The sequence below is a fragment of the Cetorhinus maximus genome, chromosome 4 (genome assembly GCF_964194155.1).
Source record: "Cetorhinus maximus chromosome 4, sCetMax3.hap1.1, whole genome shotgun sequence".
Classification (NCBI taxonomy): domain Eukaryota; kingdom Metazoa; phylum Chordata; class Chondrichthyes; order Lamniformes; family Cetorhinidae; genus Cetorhinus; species Cetorhinus maximus.
Genome location: NC_135882.1, coordinates 18767828 through 18788124, shown reverse-complemented (window position 1 = coordinate 18788124; position 20297 = coordinate 18767828). Strand labels below are relative to the sequence as shown.

The following is a 20297-nucleotide window of genomic DNA, read 5'->3' as shown; positions in this document are numbered from 1 at the left end:
AGTTCTGTCCCTTGTTTCTTTTTAATTCTTTGGAAACACAAGCCTTGAAATTATTTTTGGTGAAATTGGCATACGATTGTTTAAAGTGTTCATTTGATACACCACTATCTACTATCTTCACAAAAATGCTGTCTCCCATCTATGAATTATGTCTCAGTTAAACTAGTTAACAATGAAATGTCACATAAGTGTATTAATCATTTGTACAGTAATAGTACAAAAGATGATTTCTATGCTGTAATTTCTCTTGTCTTTCGACTGCTACAATATCTTGGCTTTGATGATTTCAACAATAGTACTTTTCCAAATCTATCAGTGTCCTTGGGGGGATATTTTAACCCCACCTCCTGTTAATTCCAATAATTGTATGTTGAGGAAGAATGAGTCTGAAGCTAGCCTGTACCTTAAAACACGTTTATTTGCAAGACACCAAAGTAAAGTCACAGACTCTCCCAGTTCCTCCCAGACACCCGGAGTGAACTGGTTTATATATTCTTGCAATGAGTCCGTAATCCTTCCCCAAATAGGGACAGCTATTCTTAATTACCTAAAGCATGTATTCTGTTGCGGCACAATTTCAACACTAACACCCCTCTCCCCAAGATGGGTGAGCGAGGAGCATGAGGGTAGGTTAAAATTTCAAGGGCAGAATCTTCGGCTCGGTGAGTGGGGTCGGGACCCGCTCGTCAAGGCATAAAATGTCGCTGGGTGATATTGGGTGTGCGTCCCTGACGTTACCGCGCGTCATTCAGATTTTCAGTTCGGCGGGCGCACACCCGAGTTGGCTGCGTGCCTGCTGAACTGTCAAAGGCCTATTAAGGCCAATTAACTATCAATTAAAACAATAAACTGAGCTGCTCGTCCAACCTTGAGGTTGATTGGCAGGTAAAGAGCCCAGGCGGCCTTCGCATTTTTCATGGAGTCTCATCCACGGGTGGGATGAGGTTTCATGAAGGCTTTTAAAGGTTTGAAATTTTTTTAAATAAAATTCATAGACATGTCCCAGCTCATATGACAGTTTCACATGAGGGGACATGTCCTAAAAATTATTTTTCCCCTTTCTTAAAATTTTTTAAACTTAAACTAATCCCCCTGAGGCAGCTCTGTGCCTCAGGGAGATTTCTGTGCTCTTTTGCGCGCCGTGAAACAGTGCAGGCCCCCCCCCCACTCCACCCACACAGGTAGCGCGCAGCGCTTCCGGGTGTGCGACACGCTTGGTGGGCCTTAATTGGTCCGCCCATGTAAAATGGCGGCGCCCAGCCAATCGCAGGCGGTGATCGGCTGCGCACACGCCCGAGCCCGCTCCTGCACAACCCCCCCCAACCCCCGCCCCAACGAGGAGAAAATTCTCCCCCAAAAGTCTGAAACCTGATCCCAACCTGTCTCAAACCCGCTCATTCCCGGTTTCCACAAGGGCCAGTTGTGGTGATGGGGTGTCGGGGTAGGGGCAGATGATTAACCTGTTCCTGATAGGCAGGTCAGTTATTTAAATATGCTAATGAGGTTGCACGCTTTTCCATTTAACGTTTGAGATTTCCCAATACTTGGAAACCTAGCAGCTGGGGGAGGGAGTGTGGAGCTGGATCCAATAAATGCCTCTTTTTCTAATTTATTCATGGGATGTGGGCATCGCTGGCACTTTGTTGCCCATCACTAATTGCACTTGAGAGCAGTTAGGAGTCAACCACATTGCTGTGGGTCCAGAGTCAAACATAGACCAGACCAGGTAAGGATGGCGGATTTCCTTCTCTAAAGGGCATTAGGGGACCAGATGAATTTTTACAATGATAGTTTCATGATCACCATTACTGAGACCAGCTTTCAATTCCAGATTATTTTAAAATTGAATTTAAATTCTAACAGTTGGCGTGATGGGATTTGAACCCATGTCCCTAGAGCATTAGCTTGGGTTTCTGGATTAGTCCAGTGACATTACCATTATCCTTTCCAGCACTGCTTTTGGGCCAGGAGAGCAGGAGTGCCTAATCCATGATCTCCCAATGACTCACAGTCCCACACCCGCCTGTGATATTTCTCTTCCTCCCTTCCTCCTTATTCTCCACTTCCTGGCTGTGCACTTCCCAGTATGGCCTTCCAGTATGCTTTCCCAATATGCTTTCCCAATATATTCTCCCAGTATGCCCTTCCCAATATGGCCTTCCATTATGCCCTTCCCAGTCAGCCCTTCCCAGTATGCCCTTCCCGCCTAACAGCCACTCAGTCTGGCTGGCTGCTGCCCAGGAAATAGAAAATAAAATCAAATGGGATCCCACCATTAAATTGGGCACAATCTCCACATTATCCAGGCTTCCCGGTTTCTACAACACTCCTCTCCCCACTCCCCCGCCACTCCATCGCTGCCTTGATCTCACCATCTTTGCTGACCTCAATGAAGTTGCCACATTTTCTACCGAGGCTGCTACCAAGATTTCTACGGTAAAGCAGGATCCAGTATCTGTGCTGGTACTGGGGAACTGGATTTCATTTTGGATACCTGTTCAGAGGGTAGGCCAACAGCAGTGCATTTCCATATGCATGAGGCACATGTATATGTCATGGCTTTTAACAATGTGTGCACTGCAGTAAGATCTGAAGTGTGAAAATGGAAACAATACATGTAACCATTTATTGAAGTTCAAGTACAGGTGGCATACTTGGGAACAAGTCTTTAAGATTTCAACTGGTCATTGCATAATGGACCAAAAGCACAAAAAGGATGGAGGAGTCTTAAAAGTTTCATTCATTGCCTCAACTCCATATTTAGGAAGAAGGGTTGGAAGAAATCAAAGAATGCATGAAAGTTTCTGACTCTAGAATGGATAAGAAGATCAGAGATGTTCTCCAGGAATTTATAGCCAGTTGCAGGTAAAATACTGAAATAGCTGACTGATATATCAACCGCCCCCAAAGATAATATAGCAACAAAATGAATAAAATATTGTGAATGCCTTTTCAGTTCATTCTATTAGCTGCTAAAGAACATTTTATGAATATATGTAACTGTTTTGTTTTAATATTGCTTTTGTTGTGGTAATTTTTGCAATTCATGTTTTTATTTCATACTAACTATATTTTATGGTTATGTTTCTGTTAGGCTGCAATGCTTCTCATTGTTTGACTTGCGATTATTAATTCCTGACCCATATATTCTGCCTGTTTAAGTGATGTCGATACAGAAATAAGACCAAGTTGTGCTCTATACTTTCATCCCGTTTATATTCAGTATTTGACTGAATACACTTAAAAAGATGGGTAATCCAAAGAAACTCAAACAAACATAGAAAACATAAAGGTCAAACAAAGAAGTCGATTAGAAAAGCTAAGGTGGGATATGAATTAAACTGGAGGTGAGCATAAATGGAAATGCCAAAGGGCTGAATTTTCAGTGATCCAGCTCCACAGAAATGGAGTGGGTTGAAACATGAAAATCAAAAGGAAAGGTTTCTTGTGAAAAGCTGTTGATGCTATTTTTGAGGGATCCTTCGGGAAGGTAGTCCTGATCATATCAGTAAACTAATAATATTTAGACTGGAGTCCTGTGCTGTGATTATGACCCCGATACAATTCTTGGGTATTGAAACGGAAGGAGCGCTGAGAGGTGGGTCCAACCAGCAGTCTCTGGCAAAGACCAGACTCGTATTTAAAGGGGCAAGCAGCTGCAGAGAGAACTTTTGCTGTACTTTTGCTGCCTGTGTGTGTGTTCAGTGCTGTGGAAGGATTTGCAGCTTCTGTAGTGACATTAACAGTGAGGTTATGTGGCAGCTATTGGTGCAATTAATTATTTTCCTTCAGAGAGAGTGAGTCAGCAAGGGAGGAATTGGAGTCAGTTTAGTAGCTAGGTTGTGTGCAGGAGGTGGAGGAGGAACAGAAACAGCAACAAGAGGGTGTGGCAGCTCCAGCGGGTCCTGTCAAGACACCATATAGGAGAGGGGGTTGCATACAGGCTACTCTACTCTTCACATGGGGCCTATAGACCCAGAATGAGTCACCAGGAGCTCACACAGGAGCCATGCGTAAGTGGACCACCTTGAACCAGCTTCAGTGAGGGGGCATGTTGGCCAGCCAGCTGCACATCTGCATGAAGAAAGTGATTGATGCTCTTTTCGAGAAGGTAAACCAATTAATTAATTTCCCCTTGGACACAGTAATGGGGTTTACCACTATGTCCAGGCTGCTATTGATGGCAATCATGGCCATTAAGTCACTGCGACATGAGACAGCACAAAAATAGTGAACAAGTGTGTAACAGACAGGAGAGAGAAGCAAACTGAACCACTTTATCCTCTCACCGTCTGTTCATAATCAGAGGTGTTTTTGAATTGTTTTTAAAGCAGGCTATAACGTGTTTCCCCAGACCCTCAGCTTGTGAGGTCCAATTTTATTGGCAACACGCAATAAACTCTATTTATGATTAACTAAGAAGGTTAGTTTATTTCACATTCAAACCCGGCGGGGGGGGGTTGGGGTTTGAGGGGGATGTTCGCAACCTCACATACACACAGGTGCACGCACATACAGGCATACACACATACAGTAAGAGGGGTGAAAAGAGGGAGTTTTTACAGCTATGGATAACAACAGTAGAAGAACCACAGAAATGAATATTAGTTCACGTGATTTCCAGAGTCCAGAAAGTCAAAGTCCAGAGTGTGTTTCCTTTGTAGCTGAGTTCAGTTCAGATGAGTTCCTGGTTGGAAACAGCAGCACCACGGTCCTTGAAAGTGAGTGAGGATGCAACACAATGAGCCAGAAACTTCCCCCCATCGGGGGTGGGGGGGTTGTGGGGGGTGCTGGCATGAACCCGATCGGCGCCCCCAATCGGGTCCACACCGCCATTTTACATGGGCAGGCCAATTAAGGCCTGCCCATCGTGACACGCGCCTGGAAGAGCTGAGCGCTCCCTGTGTGGGCAGGTGGGGGGGGCTTCCCTGATTGGTTCCCTGCGCTCTTTCGCACATGCGCGCAAAAGAGCGCAGAGATCTCCCTGTGGCACGGAGGTGCCTCAGGGAGATTTGTTTAAGTTGTGGAAATTTGAATAAAGGTGGGAAAAAAATTTAAGGACATGTTCCCTCATGTGAAGCAGTCACATGAGCTGGGACATGTCCATTGTTTATTTCAAAAATTTTTATTTAAAAAAAAACCCTTCATGAAACCTCATCCTGCCCATGGATGGGGTTTCATGAAAAATGAGAAGCCCTGGGCTCTTCACCACTGCCAACCTTAAGGTTGGATGGGCGGCTCAGTTAATTACTTTAATTACTTTTTAACAGGCCTTAATAGGCCTTTGACAGTTTGGCGGGCACACAGCCGAGTCGGCTGAATATCTGAATGATGTGCGGTGACGTCGGGACGCCTGCCCAACATCACCACGCATCATTTTATTTGTCGGCAAGTGGGCCCACCGGGCCCACCCCCCGGGCCCACCCCCCCATCTCGCCAACAGGAAAATGCTGCCCATGGGGTTTCTGTTTCTTTACTATTTGGCAGGCGATAGTTGGACGCTTTTAAAATGAACAGGCTTCAAGTAGTTGAAAGATGGTGGTTGGTTGTTTGGTCAGCCGGGTGACCTGCTATTGTTCTTTTCAGGTTGGAGGTAATCGGCAGTCTGATCTGTGAGGCTAGAAATGTAATACTAAAACTGTCCAAGAGGCTAGAAGCATGGGGCTGTGTGATGTGGCCTATTAGTAAGTTAATTGAAACTTCACAACCAGTTTCTATGCCTCTGCCAAAATCCATTGCTTCCCTTGGGAGTGAAATGGTGGCTGTTAACACCACTTCAGGTATAACTAGTTTAAATGTCTTTGTTATCACCCTGGCTGGGCAGCCGATCTGTCTGTTAGCTTCCAGTTTTGTGATTATAATGTGGCCTTTCAAAGGGATAAGTGAGATTCCACAAGGATGAGAGTGGAACTCTTTTGTCCTTGTGATCTCTTTTGGAAGCTTCCAGAACAGCTGGCCAATCTTGTGAGTCATGTGACCTATAGCAGCCATCTTTTGGTTAAGCAAAAGTCCATTTTTAAAATAGCAAAAAAAAATAAAGTTTTGATGGACACAGTTTGATTTTTTTCATGTCTTATTGACATGACAAATGGTTCATTTTAAGAAGACTGTAAGCAATTTCAGGAGGACAGGGTATATTAGGGTTTGAATAGATTGAGCAAGCAGATTTTGGTGAAAATTTAATGTGAAGGAATGTTAGGTAATACATTTTGGGAAGAAGAATTAGGAGAAGATAAATAGTAAAATGTAGAAGGAGTAGAAGAATGGAGATACATCAAAGTAGACATACACAAATCTTTAAACATAAGGCAACATGTTAATAAAACAATATTATTAAAGAAACTCTATGGGGTCCAATGTTTTATAAGTAGGGACAAAAAATTAATGCCAAACATATGTAAATTATTGTTCAGAAAGCAATTGGAATATTGTGCCTTGTTTTAAACAGTCTAATTTAGGAAGCAGATCAAAGCTATGATGAGAATACAGAATTACTAAGGCAATATCAGGGTTCGAGATTTAGTTATGAAGGGAGCCTAGAGAAACTGAGGCTTTTTTCACACAAACAGAAAAAGTTAAGAGGATATCTAGCAGAGGATGTTTGCAATAACAAAGGATCATGGTACAGTAAATAGGGAGAACTATTTCCACTAGTCAACTGGAGTGCATAAATTTAACATAATCTTTGTCAGGTTGAAAGAAGAGATTAGGATTGTATTTTAATGTTGCGTGCAAGAATGTGGCTTTCCCTAAAGAAACAGGAGCTATAATTGTATTTAAAAGGTGGTGGATAAATATTTGAAAAGGAAATATTTAGGAATATGGATTAAGGGCGGAGAAATGGAATTAAGTGTATAGCATTTTCAGTACCTGTGCAATGGGACAAATGCTCCCCTTCTGTAATATAAAACTCTGTAAGAACTTGATTCTAAATAAAATGCTGTGTTTTGCATTACATCAGGATAAACTAAAACAAATCACTATTTGAAAATATCAGAGGTGAAATCATGCTTTTGTGAACCCCTGTTCACTACAATAATGAAGGTGTTAACTCATTTACAAGGAACTGGTTAATGTGTTCATTAAAATAGCAGACAAATAAATTTCACATTCACAGCTTCAACTCAATTAGAAATGACTAATGACAGCCTTTACTGAGTATCAAGTCGGGACTAGGGAAAGAATTTTTACCCTGTTAGGGGGGAAGTTCAGGAGCGGGCACGTGCGGGTGCGCCTCTGATCGGCGCCTCCAATCGGGGGTGCTCCGCCATTTTACACGCATGCGTGCGAAAGAGCGCATTGACCTCCCTGAGGCTAAGTGCTGCCTCAGGGAGATCGGCGCCAAATTCAAAAATGTGAAATATAGAAAAAAAAAATTTCCCTGACATGTCCCGTCATGTGAGTTGGGACATGTCCATCACTTTTATTAAATTTGTAAACACCCACATGAAACCTCATCCCGCCCGTGGATGAGGGTTTCATGCTTTTTCTGAAGCTTGCCAGGGCTCCCAGCCTGCCCGCCAACCTTAAGGTTGGACGGGCAGGTCCTTTAACTACTTCAGTTAGTTTTTAAATGGCCTCAGTTGGCCGTTGACAGGTTGGCGGGCGCACAGCTGATTTGGCTTCGCCCCGCCGACCTGAAAATTGAGATGACGCGGGGTGACGTCGGGAGTTCTGCCCGACATCATCCCGCGTCATTTTACGCATTGGCGAGCGGGTCCCGCCACCTGCTCGCCGACCTCAATATCCTGCCCTAGGTAATGATTTACTTTAATCTGCTAGAGTATCAGTGCATTGGATAATTTGGTGAATTTTATTTAAGTATAAGTTCAAAGACCATAAATGACCCAGGAAATGTAAACAAAGAGTTATATAGGTGATGAAAGGATTGTGTTGTTTAACTCTTGATGCAGGATGTCACATTGTGGACTTTGACATGAATGTAGTTATTCCAGGTAAGTAAAGATTAGTGCCTGTAGGCAAGATCTTTATCAAATACAGCACTTCAGTCTATGTATATGGGGAGGTTATGCTTGTGCAAATGTAAATATCACAGGTGTGAAAATACTGCTCCATTGTGGCACTGGTGAGCTGCACTGTCACACTCTCAGAGCAAAGAATAATAAAGAAAATGTATTTAAAAAGTTATGTGTCTATGACAACGACTGTAAGTGACTCTGGTACATCTATTACAAATATAATGCTTGGATTGGAGTGTGTTGCGAGGCAGTAACAAGGGGAATCAGCATAATAAACCACCGAAACAGCTTGTTTTCACTTCTTCAGAACAACCCAGCATGTATTGCAGTCAATAAATAACTTTTGAAATGTAATCAATGTTTAATGCCGACAGTGAGACCAATGCACTACATCGTCCAGCACATGTTAATATAATTGATATAAGAAGAAGTTCATTCTGATTTTATTAATGTTTTTCAAATAAGCACTAATGGAGATTTCTTCAGTCAAATCATGTGAGATAAACTGCAGTGATATTGGGCAGAATTTTAACTTCCCTGAGCTGGGCTTGGTAGCAGGCGCAGGGTTAAGTTGCTGAAATGTAGCGTCGGAACCCAACACAACCCACCCTCTTCCATGTTTGCGGACATAGAGCTGTTGGGAAAGTCATTAAAATATGCAAAAGGTAATTCATTTTGAATTTAACCCTGCATTTTGGCTCTAACAGCAAGCGCACCAGTTCCCTGAGCTCTCTGCAACTCGCCAGGGTCAACCAGGCGGTAACGCAGCGCAGAGTGCTTCTTCAGTGCAACTGACTGGCTGGGAAGATTTCAAACAATGAAACTGAACAGCTGCAGCAAAGTGAGAGGTTGCTGCTCACAGCACTTCGGAGAATGTACTTTCGCACGTGACAGGCGATTTCCAACTGCTTGGAAGTCAGTTCATCTGTCTTGAGATTTGCTCACCTCGATCTGTATTTCCCTGCTGTCAGCCTTGACCACTGATGGGTGCAGCTTATGCAGTTCTACCTTGCACCCCTGATGTGGAACAAGAGCAGAACCAGCAACAACAACAGCAGCAGGAGCAACCACAGGACAGAAGGGATGGACACAGAGAGGCAGCTCATGAGGCTAGACCCTCAATGCAGGGTCTACAGGCAGAGGATTAGCTCTCTCGACAAGCATGAACACTAGCACCTCATGAGGATCAGACTTTCATGGCAGGCCACTGCTGACATCTGCAGCCCCCTGGAACAAGACCTCCTTCCCAGTGGACCAGGGAACATTCATTGCTGCTCCTGTCTCAGTGATAAAGCTCTGATTTGCTGATACTTATGAGGATCCCACTCAAATAAGGCTTCACCCAAGAAAACCATGATGTAGAAATATCCTCAAGGTGGGAAGTCACTTGGGTTTTAACTCCAGGAGTTAAGCCCTGAATTCCCTGTCGCTCCCTTTCATACTGCAGATGTCAACACTTGTTGGGCTGTTGTTCCACGGGCTCTAATCCTGCTATCTCACCCAAGTATCCATTCTTTATCTGTGAGCACAGGTTGTCCGGTGGGATATTCAGCTGCATTTTAGCCAACCCACTGATGTCTTCACTCAACATTGACCATACGGAGACCTTCCAGCAGGAGCACTGGGCAGTGATCAGGAGCAAGAATTGGCGGATTTGGACTTTCTGTGTGTGCTAAGAATAATTGTAGGATAATAAATAACAAAATATATAGTTACGACAATTTATTCAAGGTTTTTGATAGTTGCTTAATTGCAAATTTGTTAATCAGAACCAGTTGATGGGATTTCACTTTGTAATTCAGTGCCAGCTTTGAACTTACACTGAAGGAGGTGAAATATTCACCCACTTATCTCATTAATAATTCAATTTATTTGTGTCCTAGATATTTTTCCACCTTTGCCGAAAGGAAAATGGAAGAAGTTGACCAGACTGCACTTGATAAGAAGCGATTGATCACATGCAGGGTGGAACTGGTAGGATATTGACAAAACGGACTGGACGTAAAGCCTGTGAATTTCCTCTAAGCTGCTCCCACTCTTCTACTGGATGTCAGGCAGACACCAAATTAAGTGCATTAATGGGGTTTCTGTTGTACTTCGGTAGAAGTTACAATGGAAGCAGCTTTGAGGGAATGTTTTGTTGGTCTTCATGATGTGATGCCTCTTATAATTCTCAAAGGACAGTGGCCAGAAGGTAATTACATACCTGGGCCGGAATTTTTCGGATAGCGGGGTCTTGCTTCCTGCCATCCGAGTGCCCTGCAGCCATTTCACGCCTGAATGAGCGTCCAATGAGAATCCAACCCGAATGATCGGCAGCTTTCCAGTCCCAGCAGCGACAGCACTGCAGTGGGCAGAGGAAGAAATACAGGGAGGGTGTCGGAGTCTGGGCACCGGAGGCCCAGGTAAGTTCAGGTGTCCTAGGGTGGGGAGGGTAGGGAAGGCCTGGGGCGGGGCAAAGGGGGCAATCGGGGTCTTGAGGAAGAGGCCTATGGGGGGGGAGGGAGGTCCAGAGGCCACCGGACTTCAGAAGGGGGCTTCTGATGGAGGGTCACTCACCGCACCCCCCCAACCTCAGACTTCCCACCCGAGATGTAACTCTGCCCTTTTATGGGTTTCCCCCACATAAGGTCAATCCTCCTGCCAGCCTAAAAATCGACGCTGGGTGGGAAACGGCCCTTAAGTGGATAATATTTGGCCACTTAAGGACCTCAATTGGGGCAAGCACAGGCTCCCTGTCCGAGGCCTTGCCCACCCCAGCATAAAATCACTGTGTGGTCAGGGCGGATGGGAACCCAGAGGGAATCCCATCCCTTCAATTTCATGCTCCCCACCTGCCTAAAAAAAAAACCACTGGTAGGGGAGCGTAAAAGTTTGGTCCTGAATTCCTATCTCATTGTTCTAGCCTGCTTTCCACAATTATTTCCAAAGGTAACTTATTGTATGAGATTTATTGTCGGACAAAGGCAAAGGAAGGGATTTTAACTGTTGGGCGGCAGATGGCGCTCAGCACTGACAGCCTGCTTTGTGCTGGGGAGCACAGAGGCCAGAGCCATTTTGAGATTTTGACCTCATTTAAATAGAACCGGCATGTTTGCAGTTGATGAATACGCATCCCAGTGGAGCTCGCCGAATTAGAGCCAGCACAATGTCAGGCTGGCTGTAGGCTGGCAATGGCGGTGAGGTAATTTCTGAGGGAGGGGATGTGCCATTGGAGGAGGGGGGCGAGGAAGGAAAGCCCAAGGTGGCAGTATCCAAATTATTTTTTGTCGGGTCTAAATGCACCAGGTCAATAACTTTATTTTCTTATTCAATTCTTGACCTAAGAATTGAATTGCAATTTGTAAAAACACATTACTACATAGATTAATACCACACAACCCTGTCCCTGTGATCAGAAGGCAAGTAATAAGTGCATTTTCCATGATGAATATTCTAACTTAAATTAGGATTGCTGTTTAAATTCAGAGTTAAACAAAGACCAAAGACATACAGGACTAAAAGTATAAACAATTTTGGAACTCTCCTGCTCCTCATGGCCCCACAAAATATAATTGAAAACTTGCGTTTCTGGTGGGAAAGTTCGTGGCTGATGGCTCTGCTCGGTTCTGTCCTAAATTGGCCCCAGGGTCTTTTGTATGTAGGGCTGCTATTTCTGGTTCAACGTGTTCCTGGAGGTATCATCACATGATCACCCCATCCTGTCTCCACACGCCAGCTGTTGGTTATCTGGCATATCCATCCTCATGATGCCCCGCCTCCTCACGGAGCCTGGAAAGCAAACAGGCTCACCATTACCCGATTGGATGAATCGTTACTCAGTCCAGAAGCTTCTTTTCAGCCCTATTCAATATCTTCATGACTAATAAATGAAAATATCCAAAGAAAATTAGAAAAAATACACATAATTCTTTTAACGCCCCTGTGAACTTTCTCCCCAGTTCCTCATGGCGGAGTCCAGGGGAGATTAATCTTTAATGTCTGGAGACTCCTGGGCTACCCTGGAAGGCTGGAAACCCTATTTTTACGTCTGTTAAACTTGCCATTTAAAAGGGGCCTACTGCCTGAAACAGGCAGGAACTTCAGCTGCTTGAGTGGGCCTTTTAAAAATGGCAATAGCCAACGTGTCACTAGGATTGGAATGCTAAGTCTATTGACCCTGTTCTGAGGCTGCTATATCCATGTTAGCATTGACTAGACCAAGCTAAAATGATCAAAGTCAAAATCATTTCCAAAAAGAAGGATATCAAATTCTCTGACTAATGAAAAGTGATGGACATGTACAGTAAGTTTCAAAGTGTAACGTCGTCTGTGTAACCAGGCATCCTTTAAACACATAATGCATTTCTGTTTATATTGTTGGTTTCGAATGAGAAAATAACGTTACCGATCTGGTGCTTTTAAGTTGCTCCTTTTGATTGCATTTGGTATTTTGGCAGGCTCTGTTGTGTGACACAGTAACTTGTAAGGACAATCTTGCAGCTGCAAGTTTAAAATAAGGGGAGGGAACTCCATAAAGCAGAGAGTTTCAGGATTGAATGAAGCATTAACTAGGTAATTCGAGCAGCAGTCGTGCTCCATGGTTGTCATAATCTGAGCCTGGGAATGATGGTGATGTGTTCATGCATTTAAAGTAAATGGGTTTAATGCCTCTGCTACAATGGTGGAAGGAGGACTTTAAGACAAGTGCATTAAGCATTCATATGTTAGCATTGCTAACGATAATTTCCAGGTCATAGAGTCATTATGGCACAGAAGGAGGCCATTCGGCCCATCAAGTCCATGCCAGTGATGTTACCTTTCTCATATAACCAATGTCGAGCTAAAGAAATCCACCTTGTTTCGTTTTACATTGCAAATGGAATTGAGGAACCCAAACAAACCTCACAACTAAGACACCGGATTAGATATAAAGCCCCTCAACATGTCATCTGTGATGAATGTTTGTCACATCTTTATGTCTTCGTAAGTTTTTAAGTAACAGTTGCATCCCTGGTTAACAAAGAATAAAATGCAGAAGTTATTGGAAACTGTGATGCTCGCCACCTGTCTATTTCTCTAACCTTCTCTGCGCCCTGGCGTTTAACGCCAATTAAGACCATTCATCTTTCCATGATGTTTCGTCTTTCTTGTAGCTCTTTTTTTAGGGGAAAGATCGATTTTGTGCTGAGTAAAGTGATAATGTTGTTACTGGAGAGTGGAACATTTTTCCAGGTTTGTCACTTAGTATCAGCATCAAGCATAGCCAGATGCAGCTTGTAAACCCTTCTAGTCTAACCCAACAGAATGCTTACCTCAAAAGAAAAGGACCTGTTGCCAAACCAATCTGAATTTTTCATTTCCCACGCCAGCCATCTTTCTGGCCTGTCTGAATGAAAGAGCCAGTTTGTGCCAAAATGTTGGCTCTTTGCTCCAATTGGTTGATGCCCATGAGGAATTGGGATGAGATTGTCCAAACGTATTTCATGCAGAAATATTAAAACCGAAAGACTTCCATTCCATCAGCCTGGACTGAATCCCAGGTTCATTTAACCCCTGAGTTACCTGATTTAAACTAGGACATTGTTGCTCGACTATGGAAGAGAGAATAAAAACAATCAGGGCCCCCTCTCCAGGATGCTGGTATGTGTGTCTACAGTTACATGTTTAACGTAATGAAATCCGGAAAAGCAAAAATATGTTTGAAAAACCGTCAGGTACATTTTTCACGCTTATCATTTAACTCGTTTTTTTTATTCCAGGAACTAATGTCCAATGACGCCAGGATAATGATTCAGGAAAAGAAGAAAATGTCAGTGAATGAGCAGCTGCGTGAAATTCAGAGCTGGATCCAAAAGTTACAATTTCTTGTTGATGAGGTACAGTATGCTGAAGGATAGAAAGAAACATTTCATTGCATTCAAACATTTATTTTTGAACCTGATTGCTGAAGCTGATGACATATGGCCACAGCCTATTCTGTGTTAACATTCATGCTGGTTGTTTTTCCCTAACCCCTGAAAGAACAATCTCAATTTATCCATGAATGCTGGTCAAAAAGGCCAATTGGGTTTAACGCCTACACCACATGGACTGCAGCGGTTCAAGAAGGCACCACCTTCTCAAGGGTCACTAGGGATGGGCAATAAATGCTGGCTTGGCCACATCCCATAAATGAATATTAAAAAAAACATAGAATACCAGATGCTTTGGAATGAGTTAAAAGCCTGGAATTCAGTCAAAGGGCTTCAATGATGATAAATGATCTGTTTCTAAATGTCAGCAGAGAGCCCACGATTGAATGAATTACATAATGATACAGCACCGAAAGAGGTGATTCAGCCCATTAAGCTGGTGTGAGCTCTTTAAAAGAGCTGTCCAATGATCCCACTCCGCTGTTCTTTTCTGATAGCCCTGTAGTCTTTTCCCTCCAAGTATTTATCCAAGAGAATAATTAGCACTCTCCCTAATATTTGTTTTTTTTGTTTTAACAATGACACTGTAGTTAATTTTACAGCAAAGGATGGGATTCTCCAACCCCGCCTGCCGCTGAGATCGTCTGATCCCGCCGAAAGTGTATGGACTTTTGGCTGGCCTGCCACGCCCCCCCGTGGTGGGTCCCGCCATGGCAGGGCCGGAAAATCCCGGCCAAAGTTTGTAAAGTTTGGGATTTGCTCGGCTGGAGAGCGCCAGACTGATGCATTAGTATTTTAATACCGTTCTGGTCACAGAGGTTCATGTGACAAATTCAATAGACCCCCCAATAATTCAAGTTTCAGGACATTAACATTTCTTTGACTGATATTTCCATCCCATGAAATTTATACCACAATAATGGATAAACCCAGGTGATCATATTATGTAGCACTACAACTGTAAAACAGGTATAATTATGCTGGTTCAGTTGGTAGCACTCTCACCTCTGGGTCAGAAAGGTGTGGGATCAATGTCCATTACTGGACTTAGTTTAGGCTGACACTTCAGTGCAGTACTGACGAGGTGCTGCACTGTTGGAAGTGCTGTTTCTCGGATGGGCTGTTAAACCAAGATCAAGTCTCTTTGTTTTGGTACTTCACCAGGATGTCAAAGATTCTACAGGACCACTTTGAGTCCTGGCCAACACATTTCCTTCAACCAGCACCATAAAAAACAGGCTAACTGGTCAATCAAGTGATTTGTGGGACCTTTCTGTGCACTAATTGATTGCCAATTTGACCTCCAAAACAATTGTTGCATTTAAGAGCAAAATTGAATGGTTTTGATAGGCTTTCGGATCTCCTGAGGACTTAATGGAATCATAGCACAATACAGGGCAGAAAGAGGACATTCAGCTCATCATGCCTGTACCAGCCCTTTGAAAGAATTACTAATTCCCGACCTTTCACCGTAACCCTGCCAATTTTGCCCCTTCAGATGTTTGACCAATTCCACGTGAAAGTTATGATTGAATCGACTTCTACCACCCTTTCAGGCCTTACATTCCAGATCATACAACTCGCAACACAAATCCCACGTCATTTTTGGTTCTTTTGCCAATCACTTTAAATCTGTGTCCTCTGGTTACTGACCCTTCTGCCACTGGTACAGTTTCTCCCTAATCACTCTATTAAACCCCTTTTTGATTTTGAACACTAAATAAATACCAGTTTCTTCCTCTCTCACCTTGGAATAAATTAACTAAAAACATTTTTGATTGATGTATTCTGCTGATGATATTTGTATCTCATTTATCCAATTTCCATGTTTTCTGCGAAAACATTTGTAATTTTGATGATCTGATTATCATTAACTTGTAATGGAACTTAGAATGAAAATCAACTCTGCCGATGAACACTGTCATTGTTTCTAATGAAAGGCCTGAAATGCTAATACCGTTTCTCGCTCCACAAATGCTACCTGACCCGCTGAGAATTTCCAGCATTTGCTTTTTGTAATCCCAGATATCCAGCATCCACAGTATTTTGCTTCTGTAAGTTTAAAAATGGGCCTGGTGATTTTTCATTATTTTTTATATTTCAGCCACAGCATACAATCCCAGATGTGTTCATTTGGATGCTCAGTGGCAACAAGAGAGTGGCATACGTGCGGATTCCAGCCAAAGATATCCTGCATTCTGAGAAAGAGGACGAGAAAGGAAAAAACTGCGGGAAGATTCAGTCACTGTTTCTTAAAGTATATAGTCGTTTTGCTATAGGAATGTCTCAAACCTTGCGTTGCTTCTTAAAAGAAAGAGAAGACATGATTCACTTTATTCCTTTTGCCTTCTCTTTTGCTGTGCATTGTTTTTCCTTGGTAAAGTGAGTAAGTGGGAATTCTGTCTCTCAGTTAATAGCATTCTGCCAGCGCCATTTGGTGGATGGTCATCTTTTGGAAGCGTACAGGTGCAAGCTGACAGAATTGTCCACTAACATTTTGTCCCTTGGTGCTGAAAGGTGCCTGACATCCACCCAGAGCAACCCAAGATGGACTTACGAGCATAGGAATGAGATTAGGCCATTCAGCCCCTCGAGTCAGTTCCACCATACAATTTGACCTGCACCTCAGCTCCATTTACTACCCTTTGTTCCGGATCAACAACTTGTATTTACAGGCATATAGTTGCTGCTTGGGAGGCAAGGGGGCCAGTGGAGGCGGGAGTCGGTGTCGAGGATTTTCATGATGTCATGATCCCGCCTCTGCCCTGGCAGTGCCGGCCAGCGAGATTTTCAACCGGTGGAGACGAGGACTGAGGCGGGCCAATGCCAAAGCGGCCAGATTAAAAAACCTTGGCCTTGGTTCACAGAGAGATCAGTCCATTCTGCAGCTCAGTGTGAAGCCCCCCTCCCCCACCCCCGCTAACACTCAACCCCTCAGCACATCACACAGCCTCACCCCTTATGCCTTATCCCTCTCACCACCAGTACCTCCCCCAGCACCAACCTCACACCCCCTTATCCACCCCAATCCTCCAACACCCCACCTCTTCAACCACCCCTTGACCCATCACGTCCTTATGCCTCTCACCCCCTCAAACTGCCTCACCCCCTTACCTCTCAACCCCTCCAACTCACTATAACCCCCTCATTGCTATTATCCCCTCAACCCTTGAGCCCCTCATCTCACCTTACCCCCATCAACCCCCTTACCTCCACATCTCCTTAACTCCATCAACCTCCCACCCTCCTTACCCCCTCTCAATTCCCACAACCCACTCACCCAAAATGCATTATAAATAGAACTCACATGCCCTATAATAACATTTGGAGGTATTTGAGTAGGTCTGTCAAAATGAAGAAAAAGAATTTAAAAATAGATTAAAAAAATCATTATCCTCTTCAGAAGTTTATAAAACTGTCAAAGTAAACAAGCTCACCTTACCCGGTCAACTATGTAAACAAAGCCTGTTGAGCAAAATCCATTAGTGATTTGGAAGGCAACCGAGCATTCAAGTTCATATTCCCCAGGTCAGCTGTGTAAACAAACCCTGCTGTGCAGAATCTATTAGTTGTTTGGCAGGAATCCAAGTATTCTAGCTCACATTCCACTGAACAACTGTGTATACAAACCCTGCTGAGCAGGATCCATTAGTAGTTTGGAAGGTAACCAAGCCATCAAGTTCACATTCCCTGAACAATTGTGTAAACAAGTCCTGCTGAGCAGAATCCATTAGGGCCTTTGAAGATATCCAAAAGCTCAGATATCTGTCAAAGCTTTGAAAAAGCCAAACAAAAGGCTGATCTGAACTTCATGGAAAAAATGAAAAGTAGTGGGGACATTCCACTGAATCAGCTCTGGATTTCAAACTGGGCTAGCTTTTCAATATTGTATAATGAAGAATAACACTTTATCCAGTGGATAATCTACTCCAATGCACCTGAAGAATTTTCCACTTCCACAATGCTGTTCTTCCCCTTGACAGCTTGCCATTTGTCAGAAGTAACAACCTGGCAACCACATTATTTAATGATCACTTACCTTTTAAAAACATATCCCTGTCATCGCTCACTTTAGTAACAACAGATACATCTTAGGCTGCAGCATTTCATGATGATGTGAGGTAGGCAACATGTTTTGTACTGTTCTTTCATACAATTTTCACATACAATTAATGGTTCATGACAGCTGTCTGCTGGAGTGATTTACATCACCTACCAAAATCCACTCACCTCCGTCAAAATTGTGGTAGCTCCGGAATGCCTAATTCTACAATAATGCTGGTAATGTCAAAACAACAGCATGTGGGCTCCCAACCCACTCCCTTCCCCGCGCCATTAAAAATTACCAGCTCCGGAAGTGAGAGAAGCAATCTGGGATCCCGGCCACAGCCACCATTTTTAAAACCTGCCTGACGCACATCGACCCTGCGTCAGAATAAGAAAATCCAGCCCTAAATGTCCTAATCCCATTCCTATCCCTTGGCACTCTTACCCAACAAAATCTGTCAATCTCAGTCTTAAAGGTCTCAGTTGGCTCCAAAGCCTTCTGGAGGAGAGAGTTGCCAATTTCTACTACCCTTTGTGAGGAACTTAATCTGTGGGAGGAGTTGTAAACATGTCCCCATCTCTGGCTACACCACTGGTACCATTCCTTTGCACCACTTTCTCTACATTACAAGAAAAAATAATTCTCAATGACCTTGCCTATTGTCTCTGAATGTACGTACTACGGAATTCTCTACTAGCTGGAATTTCTGATATTCACCAACCAGAAGCAATTACAAAGTTATCCGGAACCCATACCTGTATTCTGTGTTATTTTGTATTTTATATTTTAATGTGTTGTTGGAAATTAGAAGTAAAAAGAATACTGTTCTTTACTTCCTGAGTACTTCCATATTAATTCATTCTACAAGTATTGCACTGTATCCCATTGGTAAACAGGACTCTCCATTAACCGGTACTTTTGATTAACCAGCACCACCCTTTCCCCATGCATGCTGGATATTAAAGATTTTACTATAATTAGATTATGGGTATTTTAGGCCCGTGCTCACTAAGAAATACGTTAACTGTGCCCCCAAGTCATTTAATTGAAGACCACTTGAGCTAGCAAAAAAAAAGAGTATTTCATAACGTTAATCTAAGGCTGAATTCAAACATAAGCCTCAAATATGTCAATGGTATTTTGTACCTCCTCCCCCCATTCAAACCTAAGGGTATTAAGTTCAGTGATTGATTATAACTCACAATATGTTATGATGAATTTTGATTATAAATAATAAGAATGGCTGTTAATCTTGCATTACTAATATAATTTTTAAGTGTGTGTATCCTTTAAGCTGCCAGGAAAGCACGTTATGGGATGGACTGTACAAGCGAAAGTGGATATTTACCTATGGTTGGGTCCAACCAGACATGCAGACACTATTTTGGACAACTTACCCTATGGATTTGAACCAGAGATCCTGACAAAAAGCATTGGGTATCAGATTTCTCCGCCTCTCAGTATTCTTTATAAAGGTGAGTGCGACAAATCAACTACCCATCCTGTTTCACTTCATAAGTAATTATATATTCAATCTTTTTGTATTAATTTGTAGCTAGAGATTTTTCTAAGATACGGGTGTCAGCCAGTGATTCCCTGGAGGAAATGGTGAGGAAAACAATTCCTCTGGCTTGTTTAATGGATCAATAATTCCATTTCCTTTGGGCTGCCTGGGCTTCTTTTTTGGGGAATGGGATCTGGGTGCGTGCTTGCACCAAAGGCACAATTAAGTATTAAGATAATTTGGAAGTGACGTGTGAATCATTTCACAGCCCCTTGAGTCTCATTTTCCTCTCAACACTGGATGCCTGTACGGGGAGAGTGAATGGGGGCACGGGTGCGGGGTGGTACTGTAGGCCTCAGGCTTTGCACCCAGCCCCTATTCAGTTGGAGGTTCTAAGACTTGCATGGTCCTGGTTCAGACTTGTGGCTGACAGGATTAACGCCAGTCAGGAGAACAGCAGCCAGAGTGCCCCACAACTGGCAGCCATTACTGCTCCCATAGGCCTCTGTCAGACTTGCAGCAGCTACTAGATTTCTGAACATAGCCCCAGCACAATTAAGACCCTACAATTAGGGCAGGCTTTTGCCCAGGATACAGCGGACCTATTTATATGATCTGAACCAGTACGTATGGGCAGGGTCAGGCCAGGTGGAGCACACTGTAGGCACACTCCAACGTGCCAAGGAGAGGAAAAGGAAAATCAACCTCAATTGTCTCTGCAGTTTGAAATACACAGCTCCTGTGTATTTATATACGGCTATTGCTAATCAAGTGGCATATCTTTGAAAGAATAATGACTTTGGGACGGATTTTCAAAGGGCCCCAGGGTCAGGATCCAGTGCAGGCCCGGAGGTCATCTCGGGATCCTGACA

At 43.4% G+C, this 20297-nt stretch overlaps 1 protein-coding gene across 1 annotated transcript in view; it reads left to right on the top strand.

Moving 5' to 3' along the window:
* Positions 1 to 20297, top strand: part of fer1l6 (fer-1 like family member 6) — a gene marked incomplete at its 5' end in the record, with an annotated part of 165568 nt that overhangs the window by 39518 nt on the left and 105753 nt on the right. Inside the window, 5 exons of the mRNA XM_078539765.1 lie at positions 2765 to 2865; positions 9863 to 9953; positions 13721 to 13837; positions 15978 to 16130; positions 19216 to 19396. Coding sequence (XP_078395891.1) covers positions 2765 to 2865; positions 9863 to 9953; positions 13721 to 13837; positions 15978 to 16130; positions 19216 to 19396 — 643 coding nt within the window. The remainder of the gene's footprint in view (positions 1 to 2764; positions 2866 to 9862; positions 9954 to 13720; positions 13838 to 15977; positions 16131 to 19215; positions 19397 to 20297) is intronic.